Source organism: Rhipicephalus sanguineus, chromosome 11 (genome assembly GCF_013339695.2).
Source record: "Rhipicephalus sanguineus isolate Rsan-2018 chromosome 11, BIME_Rsan_1.4, whole genome shotgun sequence".
NCBI lineage: Eukaryota > Metazoa > Arthropoda > Arachnida > Ixodida > Ixodidae > Rhipicephalus > Rhipicephalus sanguineus.
In genome coordinates, this window is record NC_051186.1 from 44,073,855 (window position 1) to 44,094,086 (window position 20,232).

The window sequence follows — 20,232 nt, forward strand, 5'->3', positions numbered from 1 at the left end:
CTAGCATATACGCTACACCTCGAAGGGTCTCATGCGCTTGCGCTAGTTTCTCTGCAGGTTTGATCAGCACGCATAACTAATGATGATACCAACCGCAGCATGAATAGCTGGGTCACCAAACACAAAATCTGAAGCACGCATCTCTCAAATATGACGCTAGAGAAATCAAGCGCTACAACAGAAGACACTTGGATAGATGTCAGCTCGTGACAATACCCGGGGCCGCACGTTTCACTTTCGCCGGTCAACCATTTGTCCGGATCGCTTGGGGTGGCGATATGTTTCTTTTTCTTTTCGTCCGGATGTCTGTCTGGTGTTTCTTAGCACGTCTTACAATTAAAAAAAAAAGAAACGTGTTACTTGATATCGTCTGATAATAAACGAGCAAATCAAAGCATAATGACAGTTCTTCTTTACTTTATTGCTTTCTTGTGCTGTCAAATCTGCGCACCAAGTCTCCCAATGAGTTTGATCTGGCCTTCCTTCTCGGTTCGGTGCATTCAGGTGATAGTACATTTTACCTAACGAACCGCTGTTTCATCGTCAGTGTAGCACTGAACACGATCCTAGAATGATCAGTGTAATATAACAGGTGTATATACTCCATTTGGTCGTTATACCATACGTTGTTATACGTCCAGAAGAATTCATTTGCAGGAAAATACGATGCACTCAATATGTCAGAAGGCTACATTTCACATACTAACTTGTGCGAAGCAGGCACTGTTAATCAATACAACGAAGTCCGAAACGCAAAGAATGAAACTTTGCACTCCGAACGGTCATCCACAAAGCATAATACCTCTCTTATGCTCACTATATCTCAATAAAGTATAACAGCCGCGAGATGAATATATGAATATAAGAGAGGGAACTATGTGAGGTGTCCATTAATTTCTTGAATATCATCTCATTGGAATGTGATGCCCGAAAAATATCTGTGGACAGCTTATTTACTTAGAATACCCCCAGGGCCAGTAGCATTACAGAGGAAAGTGGGAAAAAATACGCGAAATCGCAAATACTTCAGGAAGAGGTCACGAGAAATTACACATTAGAGGACGTGGAAGCGCTTCCTTATCGCGCCTGATGATCTGTGAAAATGTTTGTTTTTCCGCATGTTTATATGGGGGGGGGGGGGGGATAATCATATCTTCGTTTAGTATTTCGAATTATATGCTCGAATACAAATCACGGTGCTAGCCGGAATCGAACCCAGGCATTCTGCAAGGCAGCCAAGTATTCTACCACAGAGCCATGATCGTGCTCCGAACTGCTTCCGATAAAGACGCTATAATACAAGCGTTATGGTCGGCGCAACGCCATTTGTGGTTGCAGCGGTGGCTATCCGCTTTTATAACAGTATAATAAACATCGACGGCACAAACTTCAGTCAAGCGTTGTTTCGAATACGTCGACGATTGCTACTTATGCGCACCATCGCACCGCAGCGTGCACTTCGTTGCGATAAAACTGACATCTCTGCTCGAACGCGATTACCGACTTTACGTCTGACCATGAACCTTTTACGCTCCTGTGCGGTCGCCATGCCTCGCAAACCCACGATATGCGCACGACTAAATTTGCACAAAGACGTCGCTCCACTTCGTAACACTTGGCTCAAAGCGAAAAATTCGGCATACGCAGTTATGTCTGAATGCTTCGCGTGAAATGGATTCCTATAGTGCGTGGGATCTGCCGGAACACTTTTTTGCCTTCACTATACGGCATACAGCACGCGTATATGTGCGCATACATACATAAGCGCAGAAGAAAGAAAGAAAGAAAGAAAGAAAGAAAGAAAGAGAGAAAGAGAGAAAGAAAGAAAGAAAGAAAGAAAGAAAGAAAGAAAGAAAGAAAGAAAGAAAGAAAGAAAGAAAGAAAGAAAGAAAGAAAGAAAGAAAGAAAGAAAGAAAGAAAGAAAGAAAGAAAGAAAGAAAGAAAGAAAGAAAGGAAGATGTGAAGAGTCTGGTGATCTGGCAACAATTTCATGCTACTTTGTAAAAACTAGATTGTATCAAGATGGAGACCGAAGAGCAGCGTCTGGCGAGGCGACGGAGATTGAAAAAAAGTATTTCGCAAGCGAGCTAAACTCTTCAAGAGTGAAACGCGAGACGCGAAAAAAATACAGAAAGAAAGTGACCGCCGGGTCAGCGTGGAGTCTCGTTACCATTGCACTTGGGCAATGTGTGAGACACGCAATCTCCTCGCTGAATGGCTTACATATCCTCCGTTGCAACAGAGTGGCGAGCATAAAGATCTGTTTCCGCAAACGCATACACTTAAGTTTAACACGTGCGACGTGTAGTGGACATCTGCATGTTCCTGCACGTGGATGCGTACGCGCAAAGTGACGCGAATAGAGACTCTTCACATGGACATCGAGAATTCTGTCAGACTCCTCACAGGAAATAGACACTCCTCATAGTGACGCAATAGACAATCCTAAAAGGGCACAGAAACTCTTCAAAGGGACACGATGACTCTTTTCATAGAAGATACTTTTCTCGTTGAATAGAGACTCCTAACAGGGACACAGAAACTCCTCTCGTGGAGTAGAGACTCTTCTCAATGAGTAGAAACTCCTCACTAGGACACAGAGACTCCAGTCATAGAGTAGAAACTCTTCGCAAGAATAGCGACTCATCACATGTACACAGAGGGTCCTCTCATGGAAGAAACGTTTCTCATCGAATATATACTCCTCACAGGGACAGAGAAACTCCTCTCGTGGAGTAGAGACTCTTCTCAACGAGTAGAAACTCCTCACTAGGACACAGAGACTCCAGTCATAGAGTAGAAACTCTTCGCAAGAATAGCGACTCATCACATGTACACAGAGAGTCCTCTCATGGAAGAAACATTTCTCATCGAATAGTTACTCCTCACAGGGACAGAGAAACTCCTCTCATGGAGTACACTCCTAACAGACTCCCCAAATAGACACAGACACTCCTTTCATGGAATGCAGACTCATCACAGGGACGGAATATAGACTCCTCACGTAGACACAGATACCCCTCACAGGAGACTCCTCGTGGATTCTTACGTGAATATTCTTTCAAATGCGTATACTGGGTTGCACTTCGTCACCCTACCATATATCCCCAGCAGAGAGTGTTACTTTGGCCCCACTGTATGCGCTCACGCAGGTCTTGCATTGGATAACGTTGTCCTGACATAAATGACCGGCCTCTACAGAGCTATATTGAGGTGCAGATTATTCTTCTGGCACACTATATACATTGTAACGCACACTGATATCAATGTTTCTTTTGCGATCCACTCTGAAGAGATTACGTCACATATACATTCCAGCTGTAAGTCTAGATGTGGGCAGGACTTTGTGGAATTGGACTCCTCATATTAACTGAGTCGGATGCTGTGATATATGGTATTATTTGATGCAGACTTTTTTTGTATTCAGAGACAAGGAGAGTGATCGTGGCTATTTGCTTAAAATTCCATGACTTGGCGTGTGCTACTATCCTGGAGGACATGAGAACCCATTATGTATATTGGCGTCCTGACCAGTGTTAAGGGCCAAGAAGTCAAAGTTGTTTTTACGACAATGAGCGCTGTGACACGGCCGCTTTCTCGGCGTACATAAAAATCCTCTATTCAACGTCATTCAATATACATTTTTAGGAAACGCACTTTAAGGTCGAGGCATGTTCGTCCGTGTGGCGTTCGTGTCCGTGCTTACACACCTACTCGCACTCGTATGATTCACTTCGTGGAGATGCGTGGTTTTAACAGTAGGTTTCACAATAGGCGAATATCGCTCATAATTGTGACAAAACAATATAAAACGCCTACAAGCACAAACCCTTCATACTAGTAGGCGACTTCAACGTACACATTATACACCTTAGGACCTAGCTTTGTCGTCGACTCTCACTGTCTGTCACGGTATATAGAAAACCGTTGCTATAGTCGAAACATATGTGTGTATGTGAATAAAAAAAGGTTTACAATAGACGAATGTCAATCATAATTGTGACAGAACAATATAAAGCACCTACAGGCACAAACCCTTTATACTAGTCGGCGACTTCAACGTAGACATTATGGACCTTAGGACCTAGCTTTGTCGTCGACTCTTTTTCACTTTATGTCACTCAAGTTACATTATATGGGGCAACGCTCGGATAACGTACGGTTACTCAACCATGCGATACCCGAGCTTCCCCACTCGTCATGATTCACTGCGTGGAGATGCGTGGATTTTTTAAAATTCTATTTTGCACGTTTGAGGCCTAAGTACTCGTCTGTAATGAGAAGCGATATGAAACGTGAATATACTTCCCGAGCTATCTTCCTGTCAGAAGAGAATACAGTATATGTGAAAATGACCTCATATCAAACACACCCCATAGATTCGCTTTCTGCGGCTTCGTGGATACAAACGATGTCCTCTATAATCGAATTGATCAAGGCGAAGTGTGTTTAAAAGAAGCATTGGGTTTGTGTAGCCCACATGCGTCCATCGTACAGTGTCAGCGCGAAGCTGTTTCTATCAATGTTCTTCCCCTCATCCGTAAACGTATCTTGATTTCTCATTTGCACACTGAAATTACGATATTGTATGCTAACATTGTAACCTCCGTATTGTATCTTATTTCACATTGCTTTCTTTAAAATATTTTTCTTCTATCTGCTCTTTTAAAGCTCGTCTCTCGTTTACATGTTAGTTTTCTTCGTCATTGATTCTGTATTTCATTGGCGATGTGTAGCATCCTCGTAATATTCGCACAATCAACATTGATTTTGTGCCGTTTTCTGTGGCAATGATAATATATGTGTGAAATATAGGGTAATAACTACGTGAGATTACCGGGGACGCATATTCGGAACTCAGTTTTAAGTGCCTTTGTGTATGTACTAAAACAAGCGCCTGTCCTGTGCATCTGTGTTCCTTCGTAGTCCTGTTCGATTTCGCGCTATCCAATTTTGAAGGTTTTGTCAATCCTATACAACGTTATATCTCATCAACAGCGAGAACACGCTGCTGTATATGCGGTAAACACGTCGCCCGTCTGTGAGCAAAAACTCTATCAGAAACAATGGCTCGACGCAGTTTAGGGCATACATGATCGACTGTGCAACTGGCTATGTTAGCACTGTGAATGGAAGATGTTGAAAAGATTGCATTCAAAAACGGCTTGGCAAGTGAGACGAACCGCCGTCTGCCAAACCCGACCATGACATCTTGGTAAAGCATCTCGGCAAAGCTAAAGTAATAGTGTTGCACTCGAACGATGTTCTCCGTACAGATTTCCGTCATTTAATTTCTATGCCCTCGATAAACTATCAAAGTTAGGTAACCACATGCTTCAACAGAGCAGATCAATTTAACGTATTTCTTTGCCTCAAGCGGCATCGAAGAGTTCACGTCGCTTGGTCTTGCTATAAGAAAAAAAAATGCGATAAAAAAGTCATTGCTCTTTCTTGAGGAAAATAAGTTTGCCTTCTACGAGAATGCGATCGACGACAATAACAGACGACTGACGCGTGTGTTTAATTAAACATCCGTTGTATATTGTACCTGTGCACAGGCAAAATAACACTGCAATACACATAAGGTTCTTTACTTTTCTTAGTTTAGTCTCCAGAGATACATTCATCAACCAGGTTGAGTCAGTTGGTCAATCGGATTGCAATCAATGCAATCGGGGCGTCGCGTGACACAAGCGTTTCAAACCAGCCCTTCATATATATACCCGAAAACGCCATTTCAGCTGCATGGTTTGTCGCTCATTGCGGACGTGACAGAATGTGGCATGTCAAGTGATTTTGCATAAAAGCATGAAACACAGCATCGTTTAGTTAAGATATACAAGAAACAGCGATCAAATTAATTGAGTCATCTGGGCTCTCAAAACGATGTGCCAGCAATGGCAAAGAAACAGCTATCACCCGGCTTTCACAAGAAATACCCACTTCAATCTAGCGAATTCTGCTTATATCCGGAACACAACCGATCCCCAATGATGGCCAAGGGAGGGTTATTATAAACTGAGCGGCTATGTATGCAGGACCCTTCCAGACTCAAAGAGAAGAGCGTTTGCTGTATACATATATCATAATTTGTACAAATTGACCATCTGTGCATGTAGAACACCATATTGCAGTCAGTATACATTGGAGGTAGCAATTCATTGCTTTCTCGTGCACGGTGTTTCAAGAGTCTATACAGTACGACGGAAAAATGTCTATATTCATAGCGCACGTAGCATTTTGATGAAAACGCACAAAACGAAGGCAAACCAGCGCACATTGTCAACTCACCAGTCGATGGCGACGCCTGTACCGAACTTTATCGCTGCACATAGAGCTACTATTTACATCTGTTCGGTTACTTTTCTCGCCCTGTCTCTATAGGTGTGCGATTTAAACATCGCTTCTATGGAAGACGTGTATGCATGTATATACACAAGCAAAAGTCCGCCCATGCACCAGTCGACAATTATCGGAAACCTTGGCTGTTTGGCCAAGCGCGAAGCATCCCCCTATACGCCCAAAGGGGTTTCTTTACACATCAAAGCCGTCGAGTGCCGATTGGAGCACTATACTTGTGTAAAAACTTCAGGAATCCTGTCCGCACGTATACATATCGCTCGATTACTAAAACTGCAACACGCTTCACATTTGCGATGGCACTAAGCGCTTCCAAATATACGACACATGCATATGTCCAAAGAGTATATCGGGATCTTATATTGTGATGACGCATTTGAGAAAAAATGCCTTCGTAGTGCATGCCAATTTATAATACCACAGGAACAGGACCCGTGCACGATAACGCCCCCCAAAAATATTGATATCGCTGCACACAAAAGGCAAACACGCTCCACATTCGCGCACATGGGAGTATTTCACAGCTCAGCGACTTTCGCTCACCTGTCCTTCGCCTCGGCGGCCCTGTCCCGCTGCCTGCGGTTCTTGAACCAGTTGCTCACTTGCGTCGTCGTCAGTCCCGTGGCCTCGGCGAGCTCTCGCTTCTCCCTGGGCGACGGGTACGGGTTGTGGGCGTACCACTCGCGCAGGATGTTTCGCGACTTCTCCTTGAAGCAGTAGCTGGTCTCCTCACCGTCCCATATGGTGCGGGGCAGAGGGAACTTCCTGCGAATCCGATACTTCCCAACTGCGCCCAGCGGCCGACCCCGGAGCCGCTCGGCCTCGATGTAGTGCGCCTTGAGCCAGAGTGCCTGCAGCTTGGGGTGCGAGGCAGCGGAGAAGTGATGGGATTCCAGGATTCGGTACAGTTCCTTGAAGTTGCCCCGGTGGAAGGCCACGAGGGCCTTGGCCTTCAGCACGCTCTCGTTCTTCTGCAGGTGCTCGCAGGCGGGCAGCGACCACAGGAAGCGGCCCAGCCGCTCGATGTTGCCCGACTGCTGCAGCACCTCGCACACGCAGGCCACTTGCTCCTGGGTGAAGCCGAACGAAGGGAGCATGCTCGCCGATGAGACCACGCCGGCCGTTGGACCGAACTGCATGGACATGCACAGATCCGAGATATGATGGCGTCCTTGCTGCTTCTTGTTGCGTCGATTCTGTGAGAACCTCGTAGGATCAGTTGTCTCGCTTCAGCAGGAAACAACCGAAGACGTCGTTTTGTCTTTCAAAGCTTCCCAGTCAACCCCCCGGTGGGCCTCTAGCTGCGAAGCGCAGCCGGGAGGGAGGATCACAACACCGACCGGTCGTCGAGTGGCGGGGACACCAGCGAAGACGTCGACAAGCCGACGTCGTCGACCTCTTCTCGCTGGTCTCGCGTAGTAGTAGTAGTAGTCCGTGGTCGGCGATCTCGCGGTACGGACACATTCACAACAGCTGCGGTAGGCGTCGCGGTGCTGGAGCAACCCCCTGATGCGGGGACAACGGGCCGCCACGGTCGCCGGCTCCACTGGTGACGATCCGGTTGTTGCCGTCGTACCGACGTTGTCGTCCCTGCTGCCGCCACGACGACGTTGCCGCACAACACATCACTGCCCAAACCCCTCTCTTTCGTTTTTTCTCGTCACCCCTCCAGCTCGTGATCACTATCTTTCCAGGCACCCCCTTTCCCTTTTCTTACACACACGCAGAGGTCCTTCACTCTCTCCACCCTCTGCGGCTTTCGAAAACCGCGAAGACGACGTCTGAGCGAACGCCCGAGCTCTGGTTCGCACTCAAGCAACACGGCCGTCCACGAGAACTGTGCCACGCCGATGCTGCGGGGCGGTTGCCTGCTGCGTCCTGCCAACCCAACTGATGCCGCGTGCCTTTTCGCGGCGCGAACCGTTTTTCCCCACTGCCAGCCCTGCAGAGCGGGCTGGTCTGGCGGCGTGGTGCGGCTGGCCCCCCAGTCAACCCTCTAGAAAGAAAATAAATTTCACCACCTCCCCCTTTCCAACGTCGGCTGCACTCTTCCTCCCTCCCTGGTAGGTGCCGCCGCCGCTGCTGCCCCTCGGTGGGTTTCGTGGGTCGGCCGGTAGGGGATCAAAAGGCGGTACCTTCGCGGGCCGGCGGGCGGTGACGATGCGGTTGGGGCGGGTTTTCCGGCGGCTGCGATCGCCCGTACGTATAACATCGTCCTGCCCGGGCACTTGAAGTGGCGGTCGCCGTTCGATCGCCCCTTCTGTTTGTCCCTCTTTCCTTTTTCCCACTCCACTCAACGAATCGACGCTTCTCCCCCTCTCCACCACCCCTCCATTTTTTTTGCGCTACTAATCTATCGAGTACACCCCGCCGCCACCCTTGCTTCTATCCACTTCTCCAACGCTCTCCTCCCCGCATCACTTCTTTGTCGTTCGTTGTAACTATCACGTACGTGCGCAAGAAAAAAAAAAAAAAGCATCCACGTCGCCAGCCACGTCGATCGGTGGACCGGCTGTCTCGTTCTCCTTTTCGTATTTTCTCAGCCACGTCAATGTGCGGTGGTGGTGGCGAGAATCGCGTGCAGCGCGGATAGGAGGGGGGGGGGGAGGCCGAGACACGCAACGGGGTGACATTATTGCGCTTTTTTTCGCTACGCCGGTGGTTTTGCGCCGCGACGACGCGCTTCGATTGGCTGTCGCCATGGCGACGAAGCGACGCCCGGGCTCCGCCCGCTCCACTCCCCTCCTACTCCGCCTGCCCTCCACGCCTCGGTGAAGGAGCAGCCTGGGTGTTTTTTCGCGCTTCACTCCATTTTTAGTTTCTATTCCTTTCGGAAGCAGTTGTCGTTCTCGCTTCGCTCGTGACGCGATTTCCTCTTCAAGCGCCGGCGTGTTATTATTATTTTTTTTTCGATCTGTCGTCTCCCGCTCTTATGATTCTCTTTCTCTCGGTGTTTGTGTTTCCTCGTGTACTCGAATTATGAGTTGCCTGTTTGGCATGCGCGCCGTTGACAAGGGCGGCCGGGAATGCGCTCCTTCGCAGAGATAACAGGGGCCCAGAAAAAAAACATGTAATACGCACATATCTGGCTCCCGAATACCGCGAAAAGTGGTTCCTTGATGCCTGCTGCCCTTTTCGTTGGTTGCGGTGGCTGCTGAAAGGTTTGGTGCTGCCGACTGACGAGTGAGCTTTTGTTGTGCGGATCCCTTGGCGGGGCTCTGCGGCACGCGGTGAGGCGGGGGGTGTAAGATTTCCTTGGCCCACCCTTGAATGAAGTTACATTTTCGCTGCCTGCTGTTCCGGACCGCTCCTAGGTATCGTATGTACCGATGATTACAGAAGTGATACGCACGATCCTTTCTTCGGGCACCCGTTGCGTTACATTTCTAAACGGTGTGCTCCGATATCATTTCCCTTCTCTCGTATCCCTTTTGTGACGTCAGGAGTGCCCAACTCGTCACGCATGTGGTAGGGTAGTACCACTGAGTGTCTTGTTACTCACGGCGTATTTAATTTCGGCGATAACTGTTTGAAAACGACACTTCGTCAGGTGTTCGGGCTCTCTGCTTGTTGTAGGCGTCGTATCATCTCCGTACATCTTTTCTTGGCAGCTGAAGCCCCTAGAATAGAAAGTTGTCACTATCCGGAGCTATCGTCTGGCCCTGTCGTCGTCTGGTCGTTTTAGTTACTGTTAAGTCTGCTGTCGCTAACATGAATTGGCTCAAATTGAAATCGGGCTCCGAAAAAAGAAACTCGAAGAATTTTGGAAATAATTGCCTTTTTCTTGTTCTTATCATCGGGGCGTAAAAAGTGGGAAGAAAAGTTATCCAGCAGTCCGAACTTAACCACTGAAATACAGTGACTCGATGTAGACCATGCAGAGGCTACAGGTTGGTGTCACTTCAAAAGTATAAAGATACAGGCGGCTTATTATGTCCTACTCTAGCTTCTTCAGTAACATCGTGAACAGTGGTGCGTGCTGCATGTCCATCATTTCTTAACACTGGGTGTCGATCCAGCGACACCCTGTGTTCAAGAAGAAAGGCACCAGCGACACCACGTGTTAAAAAATATTCATCTCTTAAAACCTCCATCTTCTCCGGAGCTACATGCACCCTAGACACACGTCACGCACAGCCTATCGTGGTATTTCGGATCGGACCTTTTATAAGTGTAGTAAATGAAAACAATAAGAAGGTAATTCCTAGTAACGTTCCCATTCATAGTGATAAAGAAAAACTAGCTTTGAAAGTCACGTCCGATGCTTGCTTAGCCTGTTAAGGCTTCTGAGCCAGTATACGCAGACCATGACAATTCAATTTTCTGCTTGCTTATGTATTTCTAGATGTCAAAGGAAATGCAACATGCGGTCGCAGTTCCATTTCCTTTTCACTCTACAGTAGCACAAAGCAGGTACCATCCTAATTACCTATTTACAAAAATTTAGCAAATATACTTAATCTTTGCAAATCAACAGCGTGATCTCGCTTTCCAGTATTCTAACAAAGAGACCCTTCACAGTTCCGTCTTTCGCTTGGTACTCCGACGCAATGCAAGCCTTTAAATGTTGGCATTTTACAGGGCGATATGTTCTCAAGAACGAACTTCGGGAAAAGATGAAGCTTCAAAGTGATAAGAAATGGCCTGACGAAGTCCCCTTTTGCAAACGTTGGCTCCAACGGCATTTTTTGGGGCGATTTCACCTCACTTAAAGCGGGTATGCTCCCTGCCAGCACAGCTTTAGTTTCGCACTTATTATTTATTTATTTATTTATTTATTTATTTATTTATTTATTTATTTATTTATTTATTTATTTATTTATTTATTCTTGACAGTACGTTACTTTATTGCCAAGGCGCTGGAAAAAGGCGAAAGGACGCGCCTGACTGGGATTCAAGCAGCATATAAGTACACTAGAAGCACGTGTACAGCCACATAGGTGTAGTAATCATAGCACGATATGCAGAAACTTGCATACTTTAGAATACCAAGTCCCATATTAAATGCGAAGCATTTCTTATAGCGAACCAAAGACACTTTGAGCATTTCTATCTATCTATCTATCTATCTATCTATCTATCTATCTATCTATCTATCTATCTATCTATCTATCTATCTATCTATCTATCTATCTATCTATCTATCTATCTATCTATCTATCTATCTATCTATCTATCTATCTATCTATCTATCTATCTATCTATCTATCTATCTATCTATAAAATGTCGCCTAACACCTAACGTTGCGATATTAGAGAACGTCTTTCCCATATCCTAAATATGGGTCATTTCTGAAGAGGATTTGACGTCAGGTTTCGAAAAAGATGTCGATACTGATTTGAACAATGACTAAAATCTGGACGCCCATTCTGAAATATAGCGTTTTCGTTCCACGGTGTTGTATCAACTCGGACCGCATGGGGTGCCTCACGAAAAAGGAAAAAGGAGTGCTTGAGACCAGTTGCGTCTCTGTAGCTTACCCGAACAAAGTCCTATCAATGGTAATAGGTGAGAAAACAATGCGAGTACTATTTAGCAAAGCCACCAAACTTCATGTGGAGCCGCGGGCCGCAAGTGAAAGCTACACGTGTTTTAAACCCCCGGTATTTGAAACCCAGGAACGGCGAGAACAAACATTGGTAGTTTAAATGCGAGAGCGTTTATAAAATCCGGCATCGGCAGCGTTTACTAGACGAGTGCAAAAAATAAAAATCAGGATGCTAGCAGCAATCGAACCCAGGCATTCTGTGCGGCAGTCAAGTATTCTGCCTCAGAGCCACGCCAGGTCTTGAAACTGCTTTGGAGAAAGATCCCGTCATGTCAGTGCAACGTCGATTGTGGTAGCCGGGCTGGCTATCTAATCTTATAACAAGGTGAAAAAACTCACAGCGTCCATAATGCACTCACCTAAGACGACTGGAAGGCGAAAGCCGTCTTCTTTTTCTTCTCAGTCTACTACGCAGGCACGTAGGCAAGGGGGGGGGGGGGCGCCCCCCCCCAGAAATTCGTCCAGCCTTTTATATTCCCGGGCAACTTTTTTTCTTTTTACCATGAAAGAAGAGTTTCTTTCGAATAATTAGGCCTTGGGCCCCCCTCCTCCCCCCCCGAAAAAAAATCCTGGCTACGTGCCTGCTACTACATGTGTATTTATATGCCCTGCCACCCTTTCTGCACCTTACGGGGTTTTGCATTACCTCCAGGATCGGAGGCGCCTCACCTGGTTTTCACTGCCTCCGTGATCGGCCAACCTTTGACCAAGCTACGATGCCACGTGATGACGTCATCATGTGACTTCATGATGACGTCACAAATTCTGGCGATCTGTGACGTCGTGACGTCGTGATGACGTCGCCATGTGACGTCAGCACGTGATCATTTCTTGGATCACTCGTGTTGAGTCAGTTTCCGCGCCGGTCAATTTTCGCTTTTGATCAGGCATCTAAGGCTTTCGCCTTAATAAACATCACATGTACTCCTCTAATACAGGCGTCATGTCGGGTTAACGTCAATTGTGGTTCCAGTATGGGTTCCTCTTTATAACAGTCTAATAAACATTACATGTATGCTCCTATGACTCGGCAAGCTATGTTCAAGAGTTTCTCGAACCCGGATGAATAAGCTTACGAGTGATACTCGCATCATCGCACCGTAGCGTGCACTTCGGTTCGATAAAACTGGCGCTTGTGCTCTAACGTGAATGCTGCCGTTGCGTCAGACCATAAGTTACCCTCTAAAAGCCAGTGTAGGCGACGTTCCTGGTAAGCCGACGATGAGCACGCCAACAACACCATTTATACAAAAACAAGTCGATCCACCTAGTAGCGCTTGGCTAAACGACAAAAAAATGCAGCATATACTGACATACTCTCTGACTGCTTCGCATGAAACCGATTCTCACAGTGCGTGGGATCTGCCGAATTTTCGTACAAACACAAGATAATGAAGCACAACTTTACATAACATATATGAAACTAAGGAAAGAAGACTAATTCAACAGCGGTACATACACAGTAACAAACTCAATACGAACAATATTACAACTCATGAGTATAGTAGAACACCATCAGCAAATAAAGGATTCAGGAATGTCACATTACTAGAGCAAACAGAAAACAGTAAGAAACCTAAAAACAATCTGAGAAGAACATTTTTGATGGCTTTCTAAATGTTAGTAGGGGTGTACTTCCCTCAAGAGCGTCCATGGATGAATAAATAATCATTCTAGATTATGTCCCAGAAGGCTCACACGTTGGCTCCGTGAGATAAATTAATTCACTCAATTTTGTGTCAGTGGACATTTCTTATATATATCTAAACGTTTAACATGTTAAGCAGCACGAGTAAATTACGCTTCACGAAGAGATAGAATACCTCTTTCATGTGGTAAGGGAGCAGGAAACGCAAATAATGAATCTTGGTCGAGCCTGAAGTCTATATATGACACGTCTTGGGTTGCCGCGAAATTTATATGGGTTTATTAAGTGCTCTTCGTAAGAAAGCGCTACAGCATGTTTACACTAAATTTTAATTGAGGAAAAGGCTTAAACCAGACTGTTTATCAAGAATATTATGTGTCAAAATGACCAGTATATCCGGACAGGAATAGAGATACGAGACATGACGTGGTTGGACAAAAAGTTCTCAAGGAATGTGTTGCCTTCATTCCATCATTTAACATTGTCGAACGTTTCGTCAAAAAATAGAGAAAGGTCTTCGGAAGAACATTTTGTTCTTGTTTAGTTTTAAGCGTATTAGAGAAGACAGCTAGCATGCTAACTAAGCTAAACTTCCAGAAACGTAGAGAAAGTACGCCATCTTTCCTCAGTAATGGAGTAAGAAAGCGCATGCAGCTTTCATTGTCGATAGATGAGAAACCCACCAAGCAGGGTGTTTTGAGGGTTAAAAAACGCGCCATTATTTTTTGCCAGATACTCCATGTATCGTGCCGAAACCTCCGAATGCAACAAGACACTGTTTCACTTAATACACAACGTGCGCACAATGGCGCACGTCTAATACAGATATACAAACAATTATGCTCAAAGGCAATGTCGCAATAAAAAAAATATTTAAGAATGTCTCAATAAATATTATGCCTTAAGGGTCTATGTCTCAATACAAAAAAAAGTATCTGCATGCATGCGCACCTGTGTGCTGATATGTTTATTCACCCATATGTTCCGTAAATTTTTTTGAACTCTTTCGAAAATGGCTATATCAGAGACGTAGTCTCTACGTGCATTTCGTGCGTAGCCCCTCTACGTTTGTGGGCTGATCTGCTGACACGACTTTGGCGGTCTACTTGGTACTGTACCCTTAAGTTGTCACAGACGATATGCACTGACTCGCTGGTGTCCTACTTCAGCTTTCCAAAACTTCCCATGAATGGTAACCGCGCCGTAAAACGAAAGCCGCCTCCATTCACAGCATTCATTTCAAACTTTCGAAAACAGAAAACCAGAGAGCATACATGCGTCTTTACTGGCCATTGAGGGAAAAGGAAATGTGTTGCTAAACGGCGGCTATAGAGAAACGTAACAGTAAAATCTGACACCACGCCGGGCAAACTGCGAAGCGTCCGTGACGGGCGTACCGCGCTCGCGGTATGCGTATACGTCCATGCGGCGCCTGCGGCGGCGGCTGTGTAGTGTCATCTTGTTACCGTCCACAACCACATCCGCAAACGCCCCTCCACGACGCGCCGCGGCGCTCGCTCTTCGCCGAATGTGATGTTTTTCTTCCCACGAACAACTTTTCCTTTTTGCGTAATCCGAGCAGAGGGCGGTGAAAACCACCGTGGTGAAAACTGGCACCGCCATCTTTTGCGAGAGTCCACCAACCTCGCCTCCTTCCGTTCGGCAGCCGTATCTGTGCTCAGTGTTCACGCGCGGACAAGTTAACAGTAAAAAAGAAGGAAAGAACGAACGCGGTTTCCAGCGGCTGCTGACTGCGTGTAAGCTTGTGCGGACGCATAGCGGTCGTGGTATGTCGTCACAAATCGCGTCGGGTCTGCTGTTCGCCTTGTAGATCACACGTTTGTTTATGTTCCCTAAATTTAGTGCCAATTGTGAAACACATATATTAATTTCTTGAAGTCATTGCCCGGACTAATCGTGTCGTCTGTTTGGTTTACTTTATGCATATGTGACATACACGTAATAACTCTCACTTAGGCTTGTTTTTTAAGATTGTGCCATTTATAACGCTGAGCGTTGTGTCATTTGGGTGGGATTTTGATTTTACAGGGAGCAGGCGCCTTGTCAGGCTTTTTTTTTTTCACCGTTCCGCCTGCACTGTACTGTAATTTTGCCTAAAATATCAACTTCGAAGCTCTTTGTCTGCTCCGCAGTCACGTGAGTGACACTTCAAGCTGTCACGTGGTGTTGTTTTTTTAGACTAGTGGGTCTCGCAGCCCTTGGGCATCCAAAGGAGAGGTTGAGAAGGAGGAGGAGTTGTATACGCGTTCCGTTGGGCTGCGATCCGTGGGGGGCGGGTGTGCGTGCAGAAAAAAAAAAAAGAGAAAGAAAGTGTCGGGTGTTGGAAGTCGAAGACGAAACCCTCCTGGGTTTCTTCCTTCCTCTCTTCTTACTGTCTCGAACTACATCGCTGAACCTACTCATGTTTTCTTTTCTTTTTTTTTTTTTTTGTGCCTGGCGTTTCTTGTGCCTCGTGTCGTGGGCTTTCTCTCCCACTATATCCTCTGCTCGCTTACCTCACTCTCTCTCTCTCTCTCTCTCTCTCTACGCAGTTCTGAGAGCTTCTTCGCGGCAGCTTGCTTGCCCCGTGTCGTCCGTCGTCTCTTCATTGCTTTTGATCACTTTTTTGCACTCTCAGCTCGGCGCTAACTCGCGCCCTTTCGACGGCCGGGGGTCCGTAGATTGTGCCGAGCATGCGCAGCATTCCCTCCTCTGGTGCACGTCGTGCCGAACGCTGGTGGTAGAGTGGCTGCAAGGACGGAAGACATCTGCGATGGTTCATTTACAACCGCCAATGTGACCCGCGCGGCGCGAACTGTCTCTTCTGTGACCTGAGCCTCCTCGTTAATTTGCCTCTCTCACTCTCTCTGTATCGCCAACTGGGGCTTTCGGTTTTGTTTTTGTTTCCGGCTTTGCAAAACGCCTTTGTTCGACGATTCGAAAAAATGAACTTCAGCCCGAGAATGCAGTGGCCTCGGATTCGCGCTTTTGCTCAAAAACATTGGCGCTCATATGTGTCAGTTTTCTCCAAACAGGTGCCCATTTTTTGGTTGGAGCCTTTCGAAAGTCTTAAGGAGGAGGAGACCATCCAGGCCGTCAGTCCAGCTTAAGTGTGTCGGGCGAAAGGCCTTTGGGCCTTTCACTGCGCTTGCGCCCTGAATGTCCATAGTGAACATTTCGTCTCGTTGGACATTCCGTCTCGGTCGGAAAATTAAGATGAGTCGCCAGTCGCAGGAACCGAAATGGTACGTAATAGATTGCATGTAACCCGGCAAAGCATATAGCCACAACACGTGGGCGACGAGTTCGCACGCTTTACTACATCAGCCGTCTGTTGAGCGCTCTATTCAAGCATTTATTTATTTATTGTCACAGCTTTTTCAGAACTCTATTCAGGCATTTCTTTAGTGCCACCTTTTCCGCCGTTGGGATCCAAGCCCACAACTTTCGAATTACGCGTCTGATGCTCTAACAATTGAGCTACGACGGAGGGCGCTCCCTGGTCCACTTTGTTGGATCGGCAAACGATTTTGTTCCGTGGTCAGCTGCGCGTGCAATCGAGTTGTTTCAACTTTCTTCGGCTTGGTATTAAAATTGAACGATTTACAGCGGCTGAAGCTGCTAGAGGACGACGGCCCCGCGCCATGCAGCACATGACGTCACACATACCATGGGCAAATGGCGGTCCGGCATCTTCGGCTGATAAGCGATTGTTTTGCCGATTTTCTACGTCGTAATACGAAATGATCACGGTCATGAAACGTTGAATGTACCGGCCCAAGCGTTTTCGTGGGTGCTAGTTCACCGTAGCACTGTTTGTTTATTTGACACGGATACAAAACTGCAACACAATAGACCCTCTACTTCTATTTTTCGCTTTCTCTCTACTTCTTTCTTTCTTTTCTCCTGCAGCAAAACCCTTTGTATGCCACTCATTTCTCCCTATACCTTTGTAGTGAAGTGAAACACCTGAAGTGCGAATAGTTGCAAGGTTACTGAACAAACGGAAAGGAAAGCTATAGGCCTAGTGCGCTGCAGCTTTGAACCGAACAGGCAGCGCCACCGGACGGCCGCGGCGGAAAACAGCCCAGCATCCTTCCTGTTCCCTGTTTCTCTTTTCTTGTCTCGGTTTCTTCTGCTTTCTTTTGGTGCTGCTGGCATTTCCTTAGCAAGAACCTTCCTCTGTTTCTTGCTTTGAAGGATGGTTGTTTTCCCCACTTAACTATAATTAGTGATTTCGTATTTGTGTAACGCGTAAAAGCGGGAAGGGAAACGCGAAAAACAAGAAGCAGACCTCTGTGGATCGCTTGCACGCAGAACAGCGACAATGTATCTCAGAATTTGAAGTTATTGGCGGCCGTCCAACGGTTGTTTAGATTTCCGGTGCACCCAGCTCCAATCTGCTCTTTAAACTATGGCGCAACGCCTTTAGCCTTATCCTGTAATACCCGCGTTCTGATAATACTCTCTTGTGTACTTTGTTAGTTGCCGTGTGTACACAACTGCGAATTTTAATCGAGCTTTCAGTGCGACTTAAAAATCTGCTCGCGCAAGAACGGGCGGGCATCGGGGTTGTGATCTGCATCTCATCCTTACAGAAACTTAGAATCGGTGTTACTTCAGTAAAACCGCAGAGGAAGGAGTAGTAGCCATTACCTTTGATAAGCCATTGCGCGTAAATTTTTGCAGTGCAAGCAAGATGTGTTGTGTATTTGCTTCGCGTCGACAAACTTGTTGTGGTATATCTCTCTGGAATTGGTGTCATTTGAGTGAGACCATAGAGAAAGGAGCGGAAGTTATTCTCTGTGAGAAGCTCGTACTTATTTAACTTCAATAAGGAAAGTTCTTTAATCAAACAGGGGCTTCACGAAGGTAATTATTTCTTTTTCACCGCTTCCTCTCAGTTTCGGGAGTGCAACCACTGCAGTGCTCGTTAAAAGCAGGTAGATCATGCAGTACACACACGCACTCGCGTGCGCACCGCGATTAAACCACCGGCTCACAAGCGCCGCATCATTCTACCGTTCAACAACACAAAGGGTGTGGCGACCGACGCGCACCCTCGCGGTCGTCGCCTCAAAGGCCGCTAACTAAGGTCGGAACCTTTCGGCGAGCGAACCTCCATTGCTGCTCGGCCAGCTCTCGACCCGCCGCTGCCGAAAAGCAAAGCAGCGCGGGGGTCCGGGGGTTGCTTTACGAGCCGTGCAAAAAGAACAAGCCGGCGCGGCGGCGCTCACACACACGCGGCGCGTAGTGCACTGCTGTGCCGGCCGACGAGCTAGGCTTTCGTGGAGGGGAGCAAGGCGAGCAAGCAAGCAGGGGGAGCTCGAAGAACTACGTCGACGACGAAGCGCCAGCTTCGACCCAGCTGGATGGGTATCGGGTTTCACTTTCTGCCCCCGCTGTGTTCTTCGCGACGCTTCTCGCCGCTGCTTCAAAACCATGCGCGCACACACGCACTCACACGCCCCCTCCAAACGCACGCTTTAGACTCCCCTCTTTCTTTCTTTCTTTCTTTCTTTCTTTCTTTCAAGGGTACAGAGCTAGCAGCAACGAGGCTGGGCTCGCATCCGAGGCCCGGTTTGCTGGTTCGGTCTTATTAGTCGGATGCTGCACGGGTCGTCTGTCTCAACGACGGCAGAACGACGAGAGAGAAAGAAGAGAAGTTGCAAAAAAGAAACAAGAAAGTGGTGACGGCACGGCGGTGGCAAGAGCGCATGCTGCGCGCATGCCTCGGGAAGCAGCAGCGTTTCCAAACGGTGCCGCGCGCGCTTTCCAGAAAGCTCTTGTTCCAAAAGAAGGAAGAAGTAGAAGATGGAGAGTAAAGAAGAGAAAGCCATTCTTTATAGCGGTTCCACCCCGTCACTACTGCACGCTTCTGCTCTTCTTCCGCGTACTCGCAACCACCCAAAGCTTTACATTTACCCATTCCCTTGTTTCGTGTGACTGTCCCTTCCTCTGTTTTCCGTCTCCTTCTGTATTCACCTTATTTCGTCACACTCAGTTTGTTGCGAAACCATGCTGCGGTCTCCAAGCTGCTTCCGCGCGCGCGCGTGAGAGTGGGAAGAAAAGAGGAAACAATCAAAGCCTAGGTAAAGTCTTTATTTTCCCGAAATGAGCGCGGTTTAGGAACTGTCCATGTGGACGTCCTTCTCTGTCTGCTTCGATGCATCGTGCGCTGCAAACACAATACGCGCAAAGTTGACGTGGCAGTTCGTGAAGTTAGTAGGGATAAAATAAACATGGCTAGTGCTTCGGACGCAGTTGAAAAACGTTTCGCTAAGTGGGTAGGGTCGGTTGGGGTTAAAACAGACCAACTACATGGAATAACTTGGCCTTCAAGAAGAATGCGAAATAAAATTACAAAAAAAAGAGCCAACGTTTTGTGCGTGATGCGCATTTCGTGAAGCATGCGAACGCGTCATTACGTATTATAGAGCAAGTCTTAATATGACTCTTTGTTCTCAACAACCCATCGGATATGTCTCATGGCCGACCACGCGCCAACGCTTGTAACACTTGGTCTGCCTGCGTGGACAGCTAGGAAGGAAGCAAAGAAAGAAGCAAGTAGGCAGGCACGTCTCACAGCCCTCAAACCCTCTCCGACGCCATATCCTGTACGCCTAAAACATCCGCAAAACTCTCTCTCGCTCTCCGCAATGCGCGGTCAGCCGC

General features: G+C 47.1%; 1 protein-coding gene across 1 annotated transcript in view; it reads right to left on the reverse strand.

Annotated features, from left to right (window-relative positions):
• The window catches only part of LOC119373893 (homeobox protein SIX1), a 67,907-nt gene extending 59,376 nt beyond the window's left edge, over positions 1-8,531 (reverse strand). The window contains exon 1 of the mRNA XM_037643950.2: positions 6,904-8,531. Within this exon, the coding sequence (XP_037499878.1) occupies positions 6,904-7,505 (602 nt within the window). The 5' untranslated portion in view covers positions 7,506-8,531. The remainder of the gene's footprint in view (positions 1-6,903) is intronic.
• Positions 8,532-20,232: the final 11,701 nt, after the last annotated feature.